This window comes from Sinocyclocheilus grahami, unplaced genomic scaffold, assembly GCF_001515645.1.
Source record: "Sinocyclocheilus grahami isolate Dianchi unplaced genomic scaffold, SAMN03320097.WGS_v1.1 scaffold32.1, whole genome shotgun sequence".
NCBI classification, from domain to species: domain Eukaryota; kingdom Metazoa; phylum Chordata; class Actinopteri; order Cypriniformes; family Cyprinidae; genus Sinocyclocheilus; species Sinocyclocheilus grahami.
The window spans coordinates 3,258,220-3,271,471 of record NW_015505211.1 but is presented as its reverse complement, the minus strand read 5'-3'; the positions used below and the strand labels follow the sequence as shown (position 1 = coordinate 3,271,471).

Here is a 13,252-nt window from a genome sequence, read left to right as displayed (position 1 = left end):
TGATATTGACGAAGAGACCATGTACGTACACGATTTAAAAACCTCCTTGCTAAAATTTCAGAATGTGATTTTTGAAGCAGTACCATTTGAGGCCCACTGTTATAGTCACCAGTATAGTTTAAAAAAAAATGTCACCATTTACTTAATTTTGTGCTTTTGTCTTGATCTTGTTTTCCATTTCTTTTTGAATGACAGTCTTGATAGTCTCTGTTCATTTTCTTTCTTTATATGGAAAAATGCAGCTTGGAGTTTTTTCTGTTTGGAGAATTTTATTAGAAATTCTAATATTAGTAAATTATTAAATATTAGAAATGAGAAATTATATTTATATAGAAATATAAAGAAATTAAAACAAATTTCTAACAACATGAGGGTGTGTAAATAATGACAGGATTTTTTTTTTTTTTTTTCAGCTGAACCATTTTTTTTTTAACCCAGGCAGAATCACAGCAATGATTAACAGTTCTGATGCAAACCTATCTGAATGAGCTATAATTAAAGCCATTAATAATAATAATATTATTTTACCATACTTGTTGGAAGACAGCATATGATGGAGGTCACAAGCGTCATTGCGGTATATAGATAATGTAGATCTTTTGAAAGTGTTTCTGGCAAAATCGTGATCAGCTCTAATAGTGCTTTTCTTTTTTTTCCTCATGGTGTGGTAAATACTAGTGTACTAAGATTATTGCATAAGAGGTGGTGCTTTGTGTGCCATAGGGTAACAGCTGTATCCTCCCCCTGGCTGGAAAACACAGTTTAATTAGGGCTGCTACCACATTTGTGACAGGCTTTCCCCTCGTACTCTGTGTTTAACCAGAGAAGAGCTGTTCTTTCTGTCCTATTCTATCACGATCTGAGAGAATGAGCACCATTGGCAGGTTTGATTTGTGTAGGCTCTGTGAGAGCACTCGTGTTTCTGTAGTGAAGTGTTGGAGTCAGAACCTCACATGTTTCTGCTCATGTTGCCGGCTACCGCCCGCTCAAACAGCTCTCAAACACACACACTGCTCCAACCAGATGAGACGAATGAGTCATCAGAGCCTCTGCCTCCTGCTTACAAATGCTCGTTCTCACAGTCTCTGTCTTTTCCAATGTGCACACACACAAACACACACGTGCACACTTGTTCTCAGGCCCACGCACATTCTCTCACACCTTTGACTCTGTTTGCTGGAGTGCTTTGTGTGAGCTCCTCGTGTTGGCTTTGTAAAGGTGCCCATGCACTTACCGTTACCCAGATGTCAGAAGTGCCACTTAATCAGGATAAAGTAAGGGAAAGAGGGAATTATGTGGCGTTAGGTTCTGTTTACGACTGGTATTATCATCTCAAATGGGTTTCTTGAGATTATGTATGGATTTGACTGAGTTTGAACTTTTGTTAAGAACAAAGGAAGTCGACTTTGATTGTGTTACAGAGACATGGGCACATGGAAATATCCCAGATGAAATCCTGGATATTGAAGGCTATGAACTCGTGGAGATCATGTGGCAGAGGTCTTAAACAGTTTTTTTTTTCTTTGCTAAGACTTGGACTAGGAACCAACAGAAACGCATGAACTGTGTAGTACAGGACAGATAAAACAAGCCCTTCTAAGATTAGACACACAGGAAGCAAGTGGCCCCGATGATATACCTCCTAGGTTTCTTATTTCTAATCTTTTTTATGGTCCAGACAGTATGAATATCACTTACATCAAACTGATCAGAAAAACACAAAATGTCCTTACCATGTTAAGCCCCAAACCTTAACCAAACCTACATAGGAAAAAAAACAAAAAAAACACGGATGTATAATATTCTCTCATAATTAGCATTCAGTGATGTTCTAAAATAGACATTTCTTAAGTATGATCAGAGTCTGTCTAGACTCTAGAGTATGCAAATATGCTGTTGGTAGGTTGCACAAAAAAGAAAGCAGCTTTACCAGAAAGCATGCAGAAGAGAGCACAATGAATTATTGAGAGATTTACATCAGTACATCTACCTGATTTACAAGGTCGGAGAGAGCAAGCCACCATTAAATTAATGCAAGAGATGGCTCAGAATGATCATCCACTTCATGATCTTTTTCCACCAACCAGCGGTGAAAAAACTGCTCGGCTTCTTAGGAAGCAAAATAATTTGACATTATTCAAAGCAAGGAAAAAATCAATTAATTATGAATAAATTATTATATTATAATAATAGAATTTGGATGTTTAGGGTCCTTTTTGCAATTGCACTTTTGTTTCCTACTTTTATTGTATGTGTATGTATGACTGTATGGATAAGTGTGCATATGTGTATATTTTTTTAATTATTATTTGGTGTAGTAGTATTTGTTTTGAATTATCTGTTTTTATATTTCTTGAGAATTTTGTATTTGTTTTTTCTTGGAATTTTATCTTTTGATGTACTTTCTGCAATAATTCTATCTTAGTATTGCTAAGCAGAAAACTAAATACATTTCAAACTTCAAAATAAAAAAAACATTATTATTATTATTAATATTTTTTTTTTCTTTAGATTGAAAATTTTTTTGTGTGTATTAACCCTCATGTGGTGTTCGGGTCCTTTTTGCCCTGTATCCTAGTAAGTGTGATAGGGTTCTGAACACAACACAAGGGTTAAGGGGGAATAATAATTATTATTTGATTTATTTTTTATCATTATTTTAATATAAACTTAATCCTTTTTTAATAAAAAGAAAACCTATTGTTTTTATGTATGTTGAGGGAATTATGTATTTATTTATTTTAAATAATAATAATTATTATTATTATTTTTTTGTTATATACATCCTTTTGCAATAGATAAAGAAAATAAAAATATTTTTTATGGTGGGGCCAGTATAAATACTAGCAGGGTTAGCAAACATTTGTTCTGTGTATCCGTGTGGCGTCAAAGCTCTCAGCTTCTATAAATACTGTAGTGGATCAGCACAGAGAACCACTGGAGAGGACGGAGTCATCACGCAGTTGAGCCTGAGACAATGGTGCATGTGTTACCCTTACACACACACACACACTCACATACATACATACATACTCAGCAGGATGCTTGGAGCAGAATGCTATCAACACCCCCTGTGGAGCAACTTATTTCAGACTATACCATTTCTCACTATTAACAGGGGGAGTCACGCAAATGATTCCTGGTCTATTTGAAGCATGTGGCGATACAAACGGGACATGAGGCCCGGCCACACCTCATTTAGCTCCACTGGGATCCAATTAATCAATCAGAACCTTTCCACACTTAAACCAAAATTTTAGAGCTGATCTGGTTATGCATTGTAGACATGTTTACTTGCTGCTGACACTCTAGTACTAGTTTCTTTAGTCCTAGAGAAATCATACAAGTGTGAATTGTTTTCATCTGTTACAGGTCTGGTGAGAATGATGTGGAGTACAGTGGGAATCTAGACCTGGAGGAAGGTGAATTACCCGATGATGTTGCCGGTGCAACAGGTGAACCAGAGTTTCTCCGTCCAAGCGGCCTCATTGATACAAATAATGCTGTTTCTCTAATGAAAAGCAAGTTCATATGGCAATCTGGTGTGTTGAAACACTTGGCTTTGAAGTGTCATCGACTGCGACACCCTGTTAATCAGTTGTAGTGATGTAATTGAGCCAAATTACCATATCAGCCTTTGAAGATTTACTGCAGAATCTGCCGTTTAAAACACTGTTGCTGCATCTGCTGTAAGACATTTAGTGCTCACTAAATTGAAAAGACATTAAAGGGGTCATATGATGCGATTTCTATTTTTCCTTTCTCTTTGGAGTATTACAAGCTCTTGGTGCATAAAGAAGATCTGTAAAGTTGCAAAGACTAAAGTCTCAAATCCCAAGAGATATACTTTATAAAAGTTAAGTCAACCACACCTACCTAAAATGGCTCATTCGAACACGCCCCCACATACCTACCTCACGATATAGGAAGATTTGCATAACACCGCCCAAATGTTCACGCAAAGAAAGAAGGCATAACTTTGATTCTCGCTGTAGTATTGTTGTTGCCGTGTGTTTCGTTGTGAAAGAAAAAGACAGTATAAGTCATTATAAGCCGTAATTATGTCCCCACTGGATGCAACAAATGCCTCGTTTGTAATGGGTTTTATTGGTTTTGTCTGGTCGTGCCGGGAGACGGCATCATAGTATGGTAAGGGGCGTAACATTTCCGTCACACACTTGAGGTATCCGGCCAATCACAACGCACTGGATAGCTGACCAATCAGAGCAACCCTTGCTTTTCAGACCGATGAGCTTTGTAAAAATCGACACGTTTCAGAAAGGCGTGACCTAGAGGAGAAACAATAATGTACATTATGTGGAAAATAATGTTTTTTTGAACCTTAAACAGCATAAACACGTTTCATTACACCAAATACACAAAGTAATGTTCTTTTTAGCAACATCATATGACCCCTTTAACAATTCTTACAAAAAAAAAAAACCTAGGACTATAATGTTTTTAGAGTTGAAACACCCGAGCAGTGTTGTTATTGTTAAAGTCAGTATGAAATGGAACTTGTGATCATCTTTTATATTGTAATGTATAAGGGAGTAAAACGGCAAGCAAAATTGTAGATTGTAGGCAAGCAAACTTGATTTTGTCCATCAGGAATTGATTGGCTCTTTGGGTTGTTGGATCATTGTTTGCTAATTGCTGTGACAGGTTGCTAGGGCAGAGGGAAAGTTATTTTGATTAAAGGACACATACATTTAAAAAAAAATGATGTGCACGGATCAATAATAAACAATTCAATTTTCCATACAAAAATAACTGTCAATTTTTATTTTCAGTGAAAGTTTTTTTTTTTTTTAATAATTGAAATAAAGCTAAAAATAAAATATAAATATTAAATGAATAACTTATTTCAGATTATTATTTCAGCCAGGGCAACTTTTCAAATTTTAATTTAAGTTGATGTAGTAAAATTACTAAAGCTAAATCTGAATTAAAAATAAATGAAAGCTAAATAAAAGTATTATTAAAAAAAAAAAACCTAATAAAAATGACAAAAGCAATTACTAAAACTTTATTTAAATTAAAATAAAAAAAGTTAATTCAAAATATTAATAAATGCTATAACAGTATGTTAATAATACACAAAGTTTATACAATAATTTACATGAACAAATCACAATATTTTTAAAAAAGTAATAGTCCATATGCTGCAAATTGTGATATAATCTACTGTACCCTCACGCAATTGTGATAGATTTTCTGCCTGTACTTTTCATATCTCTACTGGCTACCAGCTCTACATGCTTACCTGTTGATTATAGCTGCATAATGCTAACCTCACACAGTCAAGGTCTTCCCTGTACTAACTGTCTCCCACTGCTGGTCAGGAGGTTCTGGTGCAGGTGCTCGGGGTTCAAAGCGTGGGGCAAGCTCAGCCAGCCTCCTGGAGATCGACCCGGTCATCCTAATCCAACTACTGGACCTGAAAGACCGCAGCCATGTGGAGTCACTGTGGGGGATGCAGCCCCGTCCCCCTACCTCTCTCCTCCAGAGCCAAGGTGTCATTGATGTGATCAAATTAAAGATTGAAATTATGAACATGAACTCAATGGCACTCTGAAGAGACTATAAAGTTGACATTATTCATGACTCATTAACCGTTTTTGATTGACAGCTGCTGCAGTACCCTCTCGTAAAGAGCGTGAGCGTCGGCCTCAGGCGGTGCGTCGGTCAACCCCGGACTCGGGGGTCCTGATCAGACTGAAGGCTCAGATGGCAGAAGTGCGCAGTAAGATGTCAGACGTGAAAGGGCAGCTGGAAGCCCGCAGTGGAGCCGGTCGGGTCTCCTCTCTGGGAGCCTCAAACCACGATCGGGGCCCCTCCATGGATTCAGAGATGGGGCCCAGTCGCAAACCCAGCGAACTGCTCTTCAAAGCGCCCGTCTCATCACGACACTCTTGGAGTGGTATGGCACTGAGCTAGTTTACATCATATGACACATAAAACAACCGTTTTTAGTAAGGCTGTGAAAAGTTACGGTAAATATAATGTTACAAAAGATTTCTATTTCAAAGTTCTTTATTCTAAAAAAAATTTAAAACATTATCAAATTTTCCATAAAAAATATATAGCAGCGCAACTGTTTTCAACATTGAAAATACTGAAGACTGGAATAATGGCTGCTGAAAATTAAGTGGGTCTCCTCTCTGGGAGCCTCAAACCACGATCGGGGCCCCTCCATGGATTCAGAGATGGGGCCCAGTCGCAAACCCAGCGAACTGCTCTTCAAAGCGCCCGTCTCATCACGACACTCTTGGAGTGGTATGGCACTGAGCTAGTTTACATCATATGACACATAAAACAACCGTTTTTAGTAAGGCTGTGAAAAGTTACGGTAAATATAATGTTACAAAAGATTTCTATTTCAAAGTTCTTTGTTATTCTAAAAAAAATTTAAAACATTATCAAATTTTCCATAAAAAATATATAGCAGCGCAACTGTTTTCAACATTGAAAATACTGAAGACTGGAATAATGGCTGCTGAAAATTCAGTTTTTTTAATCACATATATTAAAATATATTCCATTAGAAAACTTTTTTTTTTAATTGTTATAATATTTTAAAATATTACTATTCTTTTCTGTATTTATAATCAAATGAAATGCAGCCTTGGTTGTTGTAGATTCAGCGTGACTTTGTTTTGATCGTTGTTTCAGGAGTGAAGAAGGCTGGTTCTCCTAAGCAGGAAAGCGTGGGAACTCTGGGTGGGCTTTCCCTGCGCAGGGCTCTGGATGCCGGAGAGAAAGAGCTGAGAGGAGCTGGACGAGAGTCCCCTACTGAACCTGCTCCTTGTCTCAGAGAGGGATCCTTCTCTTTGGATGGTCCGTACACTACACTAGACGTCAGTCAACATGCTTGACTAGTTGTCCTCCAACCCACTAGTTTATCTAGTCTCATCTCATGCTGTTTTTCAGCATCTTGCACCATAAGAATTGCGTTTTTAAGATGCCTTGTTAAGTTAACCTAACCAGCCTAATTTTATCATAACACTCAAGATAGTGAATTACGAAAATATGTAGTTTTGCCCATCCCTAGAAGGAACAATAGCTTTGAAACCCTTTCAATTATGCTATAAATTCATTTTGGGGAAAAGCAAAGAGACTTCTGTGAAACTCAACTCTGATGTTATAGGGTGTATTCAAATCGTTTAGAAATGACGCAATCTGTGTTTTGCAGGCTCACTGAAAGCACGCAGTGTGCAGAGTTCTCCTCCCTCACTGGGAAGCAGCTCCTCTTCCTCTGATAAGCCCTCTGGCTCCAAACATGAGGAACTTCTGTATGGAGCTTCAGCTTCAGAACTGTTCAGCGTCACAGCTCTCAATGGAGCAGCCGTTCTCGCCACCAAACAGCGCAGGACTCCAGCCGCCGGGTAATGTACAGAAACAAGCCATCAGTAGCACAGCGTATTGTGTGTGTGTGTGTTTCCATTCATGAAAAAATGCAGTAATTGAGCTTGAATGAAGGTTGCCGTTTTTAGACCTAGAATAGACATTAAAATGCTCAGCTCCTTAGAAATGATGGACTGGTTTTAATTTGTCATTACATTTATTATTATTTTTGGAATCTCTTGAGGTTTTTTTTCTGACATTGTGTGTGTGTGTGTGTGTGTGTGTGTGTGTGTGTGTGTGTGTATAGATATATATGATTATTTAGCTTTCTTTGTTTTATTCAGGGTTTTTTTTTTTGTCACATACAATGTCGTGATACACAATGGCTTTTTTAATAAGATTGTATCCTTCAGGCCTGGCCTGCTGATGGACAGCTCTCTTAACTGTGACCAAGAGAGTGCCGGAGAGATCCATCCGTCACTGCTGTCACTGGCTGAGCCGTCATCCTCTTCCTCCTCACGCCCCGATGAAGGTGAGACGAAGATCTGTTCTGGAAAACTCAAAAACAGGGGGTATGTGTAATTACACTGCAGCACATTACACTTGTGTTGCATCGATGAGTCACTGCGCACACCGCGAACGAACGTCGCTGTCATCAAATTAGAGGAGTTCTCGGGATATTACATTTATTCAGGTGGTTCATGAGTAACACTCTCTTATGTGCTACTTGATTGCAAAAGGAAATAAAGCACAACTGATACAGAAAAATATGTGTTCTCAGTACTGATATCTGTCAGTTCATATAAACGTACGATCGTCTGTTCATAGGTCTCCTTGGCCAGAAGCAGCCCAACCATGTGCTGCCGGGCATGAGCAGTGACAGTGAGCTGGACTGTGACATGGAGAACGAGAATGAGGATGAAGTGGTGGCTCTGGAGGCTGGAGACTGTGCGTTTGACACCAGAACTCTACCCTGCCCAGGTTCATATCTCACACTTAAACCACTGCTACCGGCCTAAAGCTTGGCTGTGTTTTACTAAACTTGTCCTTCATGGTCTTTAAGCTTTTTGATCTAAACGCTTACACTTAAATGGCAAATCTCAGTCCAGAACCAATTGAAAATGTAATTACATTTTTTTTTACGAATGTAAATTTGGATAATTCTTACTGAAAATTTGTCAAAAAGTTACTAATTATAACAAAAGTGTGGAAGCCCATTTCCACCACATAATACAAAAAAAAAGTTAATTGCAACATTTTATCTCACAATTTGGACTTTTTCTCACAATTCTGAGAATTGCAAGATATAAGCTTAGAATTCAGATTTTTTCCCCCTGCAATTCTCATAATTCTGAGTTTATATCTCACAATTCAGTTTTTTTCCCGCCATGGAATAAAAAAAAATAAATAAAAAAAAAGGTCATTGCAACTTTTTAATCTCACAATTCTGACTTTTTTTTCTCAGAATTGTCATACGTTAACTGAGAAAAATTCAGAAGTGTGAAATAAAATTCACAATTATCTCTTTCTTTTTAAATCCTGTAGTGGAAATGGGCTTCCATACAAAAGTGATTCAGACTCTCAAAAGTGTCTATTTAACACTTCTTTTTTTAACTTCAAAAACGTAATTATGAATGTCATGCTTATTATTTTTGAGGTGTTATTTGCAGAAAGTCAAAATTGTTAAATCAAAGTAAAATCATAATTTTGCCTTTAGTACTTCCCTTTTAATACAGTGTTTTATATTAGGCAAACACCCAATCATACAGCCTATATGATGGATAAATGTAAGTGCGTTGTTAAAGTTCAAAATAGAGTTGTGCACAGGTCAGCCACCTGCTTAGTCTGTCATTATCTCCGTGTGTGGGCTGCGGGCACCAGCTTATTACAATATTACAGTATATAATATCACAGTACAGACATGTGTTCCAGCGGTCTGTGTGTGTGGTCTGATGAAGAAGCGTCTGTGTCTCGTTCTCAGGCGAGCAGCTGATCCCTGATGATCTGAGCTTTGTGACTGGAGAGACCACAGAGAGATGATCTGCCACAGTGGTACAAAAATGTCTGCTAGTCACATGAACCTTCCTGTGTCAATAGGCACATAATGTGCTCTTTACATTATGTCTGTGCACTTACTTTATATTCAGATGTTCAGAACAGGATTATATGTTTCTCTGTGCTACTGTATGTGTTATTTCAGAGAAACTACTTTTGGGATAGGCTTTTTTTTTTTTTGCTTTGCGTTGTGAAATGCGTAACGTTCCGTTATAAAGCTAGGTTTATACATTTTGTGTGTGTGCATAACTAGGTAATAATATTACAGTTATATGCATATTCCTTACGTTTGCAATGCTGCTTATTGTCATAAATTCATAGGGAGTTGCCAAACACCTCTTAGTTTTTCGAGTCAATAACTTGAGTTTTCAAGTGTATTGGCACATTGAGTCAAAGAATGTAAATACAGGTGCTGCTCTGCTACTTTTTATGTGGCATAGTCTTAGTGCGGGATATACGTAGATGTTTTTGTTTTAATTTTATGTAGCTTGTCTGTGAAAATATTAAGCTGTCTAGAACACAATTCATAGATTCCTATACCTAAAAAGTTTACATTTGACTAAATGTCTGCAAAAGGGGAACATAAAGCCAATACAAGTTCAAACAATTTTCTGACTTTCACAGTGATTGTTTTTATATATTTCAAATAAGAAGTTATTTAGCATTGCACAGCTTATGAACAAGCACTTATGAACTTATTAATGCTACATTCCCATTTTTGCTTGTTTTTTTGTTGTTTGTTTTGTTTAGTTATTTTTTTAACACGTTAACTCTTATAAGATGTCCAAATAAAAGGCAGTTACATACTTAAACCAAAGTCTCAGGTGGGCCCAAGTCTGTTTTTAGTCCCAGGCTCGTGTGTGTTTGTGTTTGGTTTGAGCTCAGACAGGAAGCACTGATGATGTGGTCTGTCATGGCATCACCAGCAGCTGGGGAGTGATGAACTTCTATTCGTTTGAGGTCACGGTCTTGCTCTTTGCATGTACAGCTTTCGCTCGGTACAGTCTGTTGAACGTGAATGTTTTGTGGAAAATTGTACAGCCAGTAATGCATTGCTTTTGCTGTTTAATCATTGGCTTAAGAAGTGTTTTATGCAAATATATATATTTTTTTTTATTAACTTCCCCTCCAGCATGTACTGCAAAGTATAAAACAATGATAACAGTGTTCCTGTGACTATTCAATGTAAATCTAATTCATGAACGTGAATGTTTTGTGGAAAATTGTACAGCCAGTAATGCATTGCTTTTGCTGTTTAATCATTGGCTTAAGAAGTGTTTTATGCAAATATATATATTTTTTTTATTAACTTCCCCTCCAGCATGTACTGCAAAGTATAAAACAATGATAACAGTGTTCCTGTGACTATTCAATGTAAATCTAATTCTGTTTTTTGTGCTGTAATAATGTTCCTATTTTGATGTTTTGTTTCATGTGAGGAGCAAGAGGGCAGTCTGTTCTCTGTGCACATTTCTAGTTTACTGGTTTCTTTCTCTAGCATGTTTTTAAAGACTTTTTGGGGGCCCAAAACAAACTGGAGTAAATGCACAGTATGTACTGTATATATCTAAATTAAAACCTGAACAAATAAATGACGTGATACAACTACTACTACTATTATTATTATTAGTAGTAGTAGTAGTATCTAATTTCACCTCCAAATAAGAAATATATATAATAAATTGATTAATAAAATGTTTGTATTCTTTTTATGACAGCATTTTCTTTATTTATTTATTTATTATTTATATACACTTAATAATAATAATAATAATAAACACTTTTTTTCTCACGTCCGCTGACTGGTACGTAGAAGACGTCCAGGTGGATGACGTAAGATGTCGGCGTTGCGTTGTTAGTGACGAATGCGGAGAGAGAACAAAACAAAACGCCGGTCACGAATTAGAAGCACAAAACAAGGATTTGTAAAGAAAAATGTCAGAGGATTTCTATATAAGCCAAGAGGAGACTGGTTTTCCTTTGTTAAAGTAAGGAAACTTTTTGTTTCCATTGATCCTGCATTTCTCAGAGGCACGACACCTACGTCTTGCGTCATCCACCTGCACGACTTCCACATACCACAGTCAGCGGACGTAAGAAAAAAGTGTTTATTACATTTGAAATATGGATATTTATCTTACAAAAATGCATGGATTCGCTACAGGAGGCCTTTATTCACCCCCCGGAGGCGTGTGAGGGACGTTTTATTACGGATGCGCACGCTTTATTTCACGTCTTCTGAACTGTTGACAACCAACACCCGCTTGCCCCCATTGAAAGGCTTGAAGGGGCCAGGACAATTTTAATATAACTTCGATTGGATTCGTCTGAAAGAAGAAAGTAACATACACCTTGGATGCTTTGAGGGTGAGTAAAACACAGGCTAATTTTCATTTTTGGGTGAACTAACCCTTTAACCATGGTTTTATTATAGTAAAAGTGTAGTAACCATGTTTTTTTTGTTGCCATATTGATTACCATTGGTATAACCAGAGTTGTACTATAAATAACTTGGTTAAACTATAGTTACTGTAGCAAAACCATGGTTAATTTGTGGTTACCATGATTAACAGTGACCATGTTTTTTTTTGTTAAAAAATAAAATAAATTGTATAAAATTTATTTTAAATAAAATTTAAGTTTATTGTTAAAATTTTCTTTAAATTAAGGTACAGCTTCAAACATCATAATGGTCCTAAAAATAGACTTTTGTGGTGAAATGTGACTCTGTACTTGACTTGCGAGATTCACCCTCTAACTGCAGTGTGCGCGCTCATGTCCGCATGGCCGTCTGCACGTGCTGTCTGGTCTAGTCTGTAGGGTGTGCAGTGCCAGGTCGGTGCTGTGTGAACAGTGTTTATGTGGATGAGTGCGTGTTGGCTCGGATTCTGTTAATAATAATAATAATAATAAACACTTTTTTTCTCACGTCCGCTGACTGGTACGTAGAAGACGTCCAGGTGGATGACGTAAGATGTCGGCGTTGCGTTGTTAGTGACGAATGCGGAGAGAGAACAAAACAAAACGCCGGTCACGAATTAGAAGCACAAAACAAGGATTTGTAAAGAAAAATGTCAGAGGATTTCTATATAAGCCAAGAGGAGACTGGTTTTCCTTTGTTAAAGTAAGGAAACTTTTTGTTTCCATTGATCCTGCATTTCTCAGAGGCACGACACCTACGTCTTGCGTCATCCACCTGCACGACTTCCACATACCACAGTCAGCGGACGTAAGAAAAAAGTGTTTATTACATTTGAAATATGGATATTTATCTTACAAAAATGCATGGATTCGCTACAGGAGGCCTTTATTCACCCCCCGGAGGCGTGTGAGGGACGTTTTATTACGGATGCGCACGCTTTATTTCACGTCTTCTGAACTGTTGACAACCAACACCCGCTTGCCCCCATTGAAAGGCTTGAAGGGGCCAGGACAATTTTAATATAACTTCGATTGGATTCGTCTGAAAGAAGAAAGTAACATACACCTTGGATGCTTTGAGGGTGAGTAAAACACAGGCTAATTTTCATTTTTGGGTGAACTAACCCTTTAACCATGGTTTTATTATAGTAAAAGTGTAGTAACCATGTTTTTTTTGTTGCCATATTGATTACCATTGGTATAACCAGAGTTGTACTATAAATAACTTGGTTAAACTATAGTTACTGTAGCAAAACCATGGTTAATTTGTGGTTACCATGATTAACAGTGACCATGTTTTTTTTTGTTAAAAAATAAAATAAATAAATTGTATAAAATTTATTTTAAATTAAATTTAAGTTTATTGTTAAAATTTTCTTTAAATTAAGGTACAGCTTCAAACATCATAATGGTCCTAAAAATAGACTTT

At 37.0% G+C, this 13,252-nt stretch overlaps 1 protein-coding gene across 2 annotated transcripts in view; it reads left to right on the top strand.

The window, feature by feature from the left end:
• Positions 1-10,578, top strand: part of LOC107577452 (E3 ubiquitin-protein ligase TRIM37-like) — a 42,005-nt gene extending 31,427 nt beyond the window's left edge. The window contains exons 18-26 of one of the 2 annotated variants that reach the window (XM_016263529.1): positions 1-21; positions 3,373-3,455; positions 5,346-5,516; positions 5,633-5,923; positions 6,676-6,840; positions 7,196-7,388; positions 7,761-7,879; positions 8,176-8,328; positions 9,329-10,578. In XM_016263529.1, coding sequence (XP_016119015.1) covers positions 1-21; positions 3,373-3,455; positions 5,346-5,516; positions 5,633-5,923; positions 6,676-6,840; positions 7,196-7,388; positions 7,761-7,879; positions 8,176-8,328; positions 9,329-9,387 — 1,255 coding nt within the window. In that variant the 3' untranslated portion in view covers positions 9,388-10,578. Of the gene's footprint in view, positions 22-3,372; positions 3,456-5,345; positions 5,517-5,632; positions 5,924-6,675; positions 6,861-7,195; positions 7,389-7,760; positions 7,880-8,175; positions 8,329-9,328 lie in introns of those variants that run through there. The other variant, XM_016263535.1, reaches the window with a different exon arrangement.
• The last annotated feature ends 2,674 nt before the right edge of the window (positions 10,579-13,252 follow it).